The following is an 8,747-nucleotide window of genomic DNA, read 5'->3' as shown; positions in this document are numbered from 1 at the left end:
TTTTGGAGGAGAAATAAATGGGGACGACACAACCTGCTTTTCATTTACTATCGCTCCACATGCGGGTGTACAGGTTGTGATGAACCAATCTACCTCGTATTTCTTCATCCATGGTCTAACCACGGTGATATACCATCCATGGTCTACAAGAAAGCAATTATTTTTAAACTGGACACATTTAGTAATTACTGTCGAAGACCAGTATTTTCACTTGATCCCAACATCGAAAAATAACAAACATGTGAATTATTTTTTCTTGCATAATTTTGTGTGCTTGGCCAGATGCATAAAGTGCTGTTTGTAATGCAGTGTACTAATTTTCATCAAAAACATTTAGGACCACAACCGTTCATAATGACCGTCAGCTAGTCTATTTTCTTAACTGCCCTCCCTCCCACTCCCAACCATATTTTATCGGGCAATCAAGAATTGGCAATGGCAGCAAGCGCGACGCATTTATGGACAAAAGGTAGAGTACAAGTTGTACTAAAATTACGCAGTTGTACATGGTACATGGTACTAAATATACATGCACATTGTACATGTAACATGTATACGTGTATGCATGTATGCACGCTGCTGCTGCTGCTGCTGCTGCTGCTGCTGCTGCTGCTGCTGCTGCTGCTGCTAGTAATAGTAATAGTAATAGTAATAGTAATAATAATAATGGAGTCTTGTATAGCGCCGGTTTCCGCCACAAAAAGGCGCTCATGGCGCTCGCTCAGGATACAAAATAAACAGTTCAAAAGAAAGGAACAGAAAAAGTTTGTAGAGAGTCGCTGGTCATTGTTTAACTGCAAAGAGGTGGGTTTTGAGGACAGTTTTGAAAGAAGATGTTGTGTTTGCAGTCCTGATTTTAATTATTAACTGCACTGGCAGCCAGGCAGGCCGAAAGTACATTTACCAGTAAAAATAGTTCGTTTAAAAAATATATAAATATATATATATGAATACGTAATTATTTGAAAAGTCATTGCAAGAACAACCCAAAAGCACATATAAAAGCACATGTTACGATCGAGTGTATTTCCACAACTATATTACGTCGAAGTACGCATGTGCATGGGAAAATGTATACTTAACTAGGCCCAATTATTTAAATTGCTACGCCCATAACTACGCACATTTATTTAAAAGTGACGTGTGGATAATTGGTTGGATGGCCGTTCTGTATAACTCAATGAGTCTCCTTTCCGGTAAGACATTTATGCGTAGAAATTTATCAAAAACTCTAACTCTGACCTTTACATTCAAAGCTGTTCGAAAGGGAAGGGAACCCGCACTGTTTGCAATTCGATTTCCATGTCCAATTCACACGTAAATGGTTCCTAAGAGCAATCATTCGGAACAGGAGTTTTGGGTGGCGCAACCATGCATAAGCACCGACAATGGCTGAATGCGTTCACCGTAACGCTTGCTAAAAGTCTAACCTGTCAGTTGTACATTAACACGCACGACAAGGAAGTTATATTAGCACACAACTGGCGTATTAGCCCTAACTATTTGTGTATTCCAGCAGGCAGGTAAGTTATTGGTTGACGTTTTTAATCAAATAGGTACACCGACCTTTAGTTCTGATGTACTGTTATCATTATTGGTTGAATGACAATCAATGGGGTCACATTAATATAACACAAACGAAACACGGACAGCCAATATTATGTACAGCGAAGGGCTTGTTTCTATTGTGGTAAGTGCAACCATGGTGCAACAGGCAATACTATTATTATGTCAGCTCTTCAAGTGTTTAAAACAGTGTGTAGCAACAGTAAGCAGAACTTTTGGGAACAAATGGTACACGACACGGTAGTTTCTCTAGCTCTTATTCTGGTAAGCGCATTATTTGTTTGTGTTTTAGTAAGTATCATGTACAAGCAAGCTAATCTACCCAGCAAGTTATATTTTGAGTGCGTGTTCTTAAAGGAACACGTTGCCTTGGATCGGACGAGTTGGTTCAGAAAAAGCTATAATTATTATTTATTTGTTATAAAATGCATATGGTTAGAAAGATGTTTTAAAAGTAGAATACAATGATCCACACAAATTTGCCTCGAAATTGCACGGTTTTCTATTTACCTCGTCGAGTAACACGGTCGGCCAGTTACGGGTGTCAAATTTTTGACTCCCATAAATGGCCGACCGTGTTAGTTCGCAAAGTAAAAGGAAAACCGAGCAATTTAGAGGAAAATTTTGTATTCTACTTTGGAAACATCTTTCTACCATGCATTTAATAACAAACGGTTACAAACGCTTTTTATAGACCAACTCGTCCGATCCAAGGCAACGTGTTCCTTTAAATATCAAACAAAAGGGCTACACGGATACACACATGGTGTTACCGCAAACCACATTGATACCTCAAATCACGTACAAGCTATTGCAATTCTTACGTTTTGATTTTGTTGTAACAGGTGTCATTTATAATTGAGCAACTCAGCTGTTCTCTATGGCTTCTCAACGAAGAACAGTTCATCACCAGGACAGGGACCCTTGGGGGTGGGTCGTTGTGGGCGCAACATTTGCCACCCTTTTCATAACGTTCGGAAATCTGAAGGCTTTGGGTGTTCTCCTCCTAGCCATGCAGAATGACTTCAATAGTGACGTGTGGATAATTGGTTGGATTGCCGTTCTGTATAACTCAATGAGTCTCCTCTCCGGTAAGAAACTTACAGACCTTGTACTGCATAACATTCACCTTACTCATGAAGCAGGCCCATATGGGGCCCGTATGGGAAATATAAAGATCATAATGGGCCGGGGCCAAGTGGTGCAAATGGCCCTTACGTGGTGTGGGCTGTAGGGAATATTCCCATAGTCGGCCCTAACAGGCAAAATATGCAGTATCCCATCTGTATTACATAAGAAAAATATAGGCAGAATATGTAAGGGCAAGTATGGGCATCATATTGGGAAAATTTGGGCAATCCCATTTGGGCAGATTATGCAGTGGCTTTGTATGGGCCTCTTCTGGGAAAAATGTGGGCAATCCAATATGGGCCAAGTATGCAGTGTCCCATATGGGGAAAATGTGGGTAATCCCATATGAGGAAAATGTGGGCAATCCAATGTGGGTAGAATATGCATGATTGGACAGATTAATGCAAAGGCCAACACCGGTCTCATGTGAGGAAAATGTGGGCATTCACATTGGTTAAATATGCAAACGACTAAATGGGTATAGAGAAACACTTACGGACAATCCCATACAAGCCCATACCTTACGTATTGAAAATACCCGGGAAAAATATCAAAGGAAAGACCTCAGCCATGGGGGTCCTCAGCCTTTACGGGGTTAATGTTCTAGTTCAGAAGAAATTTGTTCGGTTTAGAGAGCCCAACAGGTTTCTTTTTATAGGCTTAGTAGTTTTCTCTGCTTTAAACCGGGGGGAAACAACTATAGAAAGGCCCAAATAAGAATAGAGAAAAACCCAACTAAAGCGATCACTTGTGGTCATTGATATAAAAAGATTCCTTTAGTTTTCCTATGGAAATCACCTAAGCAATGCAGTTAACGTTCAACACGGTTCGAAAAATAAAGTTGTCAGGGGAGCCTGCACTGTTTGCACTTCAATTTCCATGTTCAATTAGAGTGTTATATTGACACGTAAATTATTATTCCCAAGGGCATGCACACAAAGACTCAGTTCAGTTTGTCAAGTTCAGTTTGGAAGTGATGAGTGTTCTAGAAAATGTAGGTAAACAACAAAGTTGTTTGGATTACTAACAAACGTAGGCTACTGTATAATCGAGGACTGACTCGTAATAAGTTGTTGTGCTTAACAATTTAACCAATGTTGTGTCAGTACACGCCAGTTGTCGTACTCGCACTTGAAGAGAAGGAGCTTGAACGATGGGACTTCAAAAGTTGAACCCTCGGTACCGCGGTCGTTTAACGACACCTCGTAATCACCCACATACCTTCGTATGTGAGTTTGCGCGTGCGCACTTGGTTATTCACTCAACTATGGTGTCGTATGTCGTATGGATATTATACAGAAAAAAACAACTTTTTTGGAGACTTGATAAAAATTGTGTACACTTGTGCCCACCAAATCGAAAAACACAATTGAATACCAACCACCCTCGTGTGCTGATACCCAAATTTTGAACCACCGCTAGTGACCGGAGAGTCACAAAATGTAAAAATATGCCATGATGTTTCCGTGAAACACCACAATACGGTAAATGAAAACGTGTATATTCGCAGTTCTAGTCTCCAATGATTCAACTTTACACGAAGGCAGTCTGGCGGTACCACACCTTCTGTACAAAGAGATCTAATCCTGCTGTTTTTGTTACTCTGCGGTTTTGCGGGTCGTTCGGAAAGTTGGTTTAACTCATGGTTACACCCGATCGAGTTCAACTATGTGTGTCTGAACGGTTCTAAAGTTAGTCCGAATCGAGTTCAACCCACAAAAGATAAACCGTCCAGGGAGGGCTTAATCTTTAGACCGTCGGGTTTATCTTTTAACACAGTGTGTGAACAGAATACAAAATACCACGACAGACGACCCATTGACCTCCGTAATCATTATGTAAACACACGGTGACCAATGAACAGGCCAATAAACAGGATGTTAGAGTAACGGGGTCGCGTTTGCTTTGACCTCTTAAAACCAAAGATAAACCGGATCGGGTTTAACTCAGTGCTGTCTGAACGCAAGTTTATTATTATTTTTACGACCACCCCCTGCTGCTCGTAGAAGTTAAACCGGTTCGGGTCTAACATACCCTCAGATGTTTTGGTGCATTTCTATTTGGATGCAGGTCCTTTTGTTGCCAGCATTGATCGTCTTGTTAGCAGCAGACGCTGCGTTGTTATCGTCGGTGGAGTAATGGGGTCGGCTGGCTTCATCATCGGCTCGCAGTCGACTACAGTGTTACAGTTAACACTTTCCATTGTCATTCTTTCTGGTAAGAATACATGATTTAACTCATGCTGACGATTTGTTTTAATATTTCATTCGAATTCCAAAGGGCCGGTGGAAGATTTGAGGTTCCAATTGTGTTGTTACCACCTTTCTCTCTAAGATTTACATTTAAACCATCTCTTAATGTTCATGCGCAGTACATTGTTCGCCATCGTTTCCGTTTAATTATTCTGTTTGTTTAAAAAAAAACAGCTACGGCATAGGTAAAATGCGGTAAAATGGAGGCAAACACTGTGGAGCTTTGGTTAGTTTTTGATTTCATTTGAGAGGATGCATTGATTGTAAAAATCCATTTTGTAGACTGGTTCAAGTGTCATGTTTTTAGAAAAAAAAAAGCAGCAACATCAGCAACAGCACAAGGAGCAGCAGTGTCAGCAGGAGCAAAAATAGCAGCAACAGCAACAGCAGCAACGAAACCAGCAGCACAACAGTAGCAGCAGAAGCAATCGCATTAACAGCAGAAGCAGCAACACCAGAAAACGCCAATTTCCAATGCAATCAGATCGCGATTTCCTCATCTTCTATAAATCGTTAGTTTTCAATGACACTTTTAGCTAATCGATCTGATAAATGTTTTTCTTTGCAGGTCTTGGTAAAGCTTCGAGTATTTTCCCCTTCTTTGGTTTTCTGGGGTGCTACTTCAGTGATAACTATTCCGTTGCTATTGCAATAGCATTATCAAGTATACCAATCTCGATGATCGTGTATGGTCCCCTGACACAGATACTTCTGGATACATACGGCTGGCGAGGAACCATGCTGATAATGGGTGGTATTACTTCCAACCTTGTTGTGTGCGGTGCATTGCTAAAAGCTCCTGCAGTAGCATCACCAACAGATACTGAACAGTACCAAAAGGTAACAGACGATGCAGCGGAGGGAGACGACATTTCAACGGAGGGAGACGACATTCCTTCTTCCAAATCTCATCATGGAAAATGGTTGACGATAAAGGGGAACATCCAGCGTCTCTTTATATCCATGGACTTTAAATTACTGGCAAACACAAGATTTATATTTCTTACCGCGGCAATGAGCTGCTATGATGTCTGCTTCAGTGGGTGGATAGTGTACATGGTGTCACACGGTATATTCCAGGGGCTGAGCAGTAACCAAGCTTCACTGTTACCAACATCATTCGGGATTGGATACTTCATCGGCAAGTTCGCAGCTCCTTTGTCGGATCGCACCCGGTTCAAGCTTCATACATGCACATGGGTTTATCTTGGCTGCGTCCTCATGACTGCCTCGTACCTCACCGAAGCTTTCACGGTACCGTTCCATGTGCAGATGATCGTTACGGGTTTCATTGGACTAGGACAAGGCATTACATCGCAGTCACATGACGTCCTTGTACGGTTTTTGACGTCCGTTGATCGGCTCGTAGCTGTGGTGTGCTGGCAGGCACTTATAGGTGGATTTTGTGGGATGGGAGGTGGATTGCTAACAGGTTGGTGTTATTAAGCACGTGTGACATAGTTTTAAATCTTTTTTGTTTTATTTCGAAATGTAATATCTAACCCATCTCAATGACTTCGATTATGATTATGAATTATACAACCAAGTACATGTTGATTTGATTAACTTACAAGAGACAATACTTATTCTAGTCATTGTGAAATCAGCGGTTAGCTAAACTGGTATCAAACCTGCCACCTTCTTTTTGCCAGTTCTGCAACCTTGACCATGACGCTTTTCCCTCCCGAAAGCAACAAAGTAATACAATTCTGAGTCATGGGGACTCATTATAGACCACCTTACAGTGGGCGAAAAACACACTGACGGGAACTGAAACTTGACTATCACAATAAAACACACAATTAAATGAAAACTATGTCATGTTTTTCCGTTGTTTGCTTTCAGGGTTGATTTACGAATGGACAGGAAGTTTTCAAGCGGCTCTCATTATGTACAGTGGCATCATGCTGATTTCGATGCTGTTGTTTTTCATATATGAACAAATAACAAAGCGAGAACAAGACAAATGCTAGCTGCGGATCTATGGATTGGACAGCAACCAACTAACTAAACCCGGCCCCAAATAACAACGAAAACAAGATAAGAACGAAGAAAATGATTACAATTGGTTCATGCCATACGCCCTCATAGGGCTTCTGCTTCCGTATATAGTGCGGCGTACCAACTTGAAGCATCAGAAGTTCAGGACCGATCAAGTCATGCTGATTTCAATCCTGTTGTTTTTCATATATGAACAACTAACAAAGCGAGAACAAGACCAATGCTAGCTGCGGATCTATTGAGTGAACAGCAACCAACTAATTTATGCCCTAAACCCGGTGTGGCGGTTTCAGTCTTCCGCCGTGTTCAGTTTTCCGGGTGACGTAGCCGGATATTTCAGCACGTTGTTCGAACGGTTTTGGCTTTCCGGCGTGCTCAGTTGTCCGGGTGACGTAGTCAGACAATTATACCGCCGCGAGTTTCCTGGCGAGTACTGTAGTTCTCTCAGTGACCCCAAATTGTTTCTATTTATTACGATTCTTTTCTGTTTAGTCACATTCTCTTGTCCCATCTTTACACGTATTCATGTGTACAACTTTAAGCAGGTCACACTGCCACTGGTTAAATACAGGATAATTTGCTTGGTCTTCACACCAAATTCTCTCATACGATCCACGCGTTCGCCGCTCGTTGTACTCGTGGACGCCGCCATGACAGCTACCGGAGAGTAACACGGATGACTCAATACGACACTACAAATTTACTACTTTCGCTTGCTGTGCGCAGGCATCGCATGACGTAATGTTACCGTATTTGGTCATTCGGAAAACTGAACACGGCGGAAAGTTGAAACCGCCACACCTACCACAAATAACAACGAAAACAAAAACAAGATAAGAAGGAAGAAAATGTATACAATTGGTTCATGCCATTAGCACTTACAGGGCTTCTGCTTCCTTATGAATAATGCGGCGTACCAACTTGAAGCATCAGAAGTTCAGGACCGATCAAGTCGCCTGTGTATAAGGATGAATGCTGGGAATCAGCCTACACAGTGAAACGGAGTCAAACTCTGTGATGTGGAGCATTTGTTAAGTTTTTGAATACCTGTCCGACGAGATGATGTATAGATTGTTAAAAAAACATCCTGTGGACTGATTCAGGAGTCATTTTTGTTTTCCTCTTCAATTATTAAACTTAAATTTTATTTGTTTATTACCCGATGGCGTTGAATTGTCTCATGAGCTACAGTATTTTAATTCAGTAAAAATTGCGAGTAACGCTGAAACGAAGAGTTTTGTGGTTTTCCTTTTACTGGGCGAACTAACACGGTCGGCCGTTTTTGGAAGTCAACAATTTGACCCCCATAAATGGCCGACCGTGTTAGTCGACGGGGTAAAAGGAAAGCCATGTAATTTCGAGGCATGTTTGTGTGGATCATTGTAATCTACATTTAAAACATCTTTCTACCCATAACAAACGGTTACAAACGCTTTTCAAAGACCAACTAGACCGATCCAAGGCAACGTGTGCCTTTAAGCTGGGAATAGAACTGTTCTTGTACCTATTAGTTCTGCATTAAACAGTGGGGTGATTTGCTCTTCCACTATTTATAGTACGTGTGAGCCAGGTTCGGAACCTGTTTGATTTGAGGGGTGCTTGCCGAAACTTGAGTGTCAACCACCCAAGTCTGTCGAAAATGGGATGAATATATTTATTTAACTACAAGTCATTTGTGAGGGAGTTTTATAAAGTAGCCACGTGTATTAGAATAATGCGAAAAGCCTTAAAGTCACATGTAAGTTGTATTTTGTCACAATAAAGCTTTTGTCACAAAAATGTCTTTTGATGAGTGGA

The 8,747-nt window shown here is 41.3% G+C and overlaps 1 protein-coding gene across 1 annotated transcript; it reads left to right on the top strand.

The window, feature by feature from the left end:
- Positions 1 to 2,430: 2,430 nt before the first annotated feature.
- LOC139954507 (monocarboxylate transporter 12-like) lies at positions 2,431 to 8,219 on the top strand. Its single transcript, XM_071954333.1, has 4 exons — positions 2,431 to 2,657; positions 4,768 to 4,914; positions 5,518 to 6,381; positions 6,795 to 8,219. The coding sequence occupies exons 1-4, from the start codon at positions 2,447 to 2,449 to the stop codon at positions 6,920 to 6,922; spliced, it is 1,350 nt and encodes a 449-aa protein (XP_071810434.1). The 5' UTR covers positions 2,431 to 2,446; the 3' UTR covers positions 6,923 to 8,219.
- Positions 8,220 to 8,747: the final 528 nt, after the last annotated feature.

The sequence above is a fragment of the Asterias amurensis genome, chromosome 2, assembly GCF_032118995.1.
Source record: "Asterias amurensis chromosome 2, ASM3211899v1".
NCBI classification, from domain to species: domain Eukaryota; kingdom Metazoa; phylum Echinodermata; class Asteroidea; order Forcipulatida; family Asteriidae; genus Asterias; species Asterias amurensis.
Note: the sequence above shows the minus strand (reverse complement) of the source record. Positions and strands in the feature narration are given on the sequence as shown.

Bases quoted from the DNA above. Each gene is read 5' to 3' on its own strand.
- LOC139954507 (XM_071954333.1), top strand. From the start codon at position 2,447: ATGGCTTCTCAACGAAGAACAGTTCATCACCAGGACAGGGACCCTTGG. The intron at 2,658-4,767 runs GTAAGAAACTTA...ATTTGGATGCAG, and splicing joins CTCAATGAGTCTCCTCTCCG to GTCCTTTTGTTGCCAGCATT. The intron at 4,915-5,517 runs GTAAGAATACAT...TTTTCTTTGCAG, and splicing joins TTCCATTGTCATTCTTTCTG to GTCTTGGTAAAGCTTCGAGT.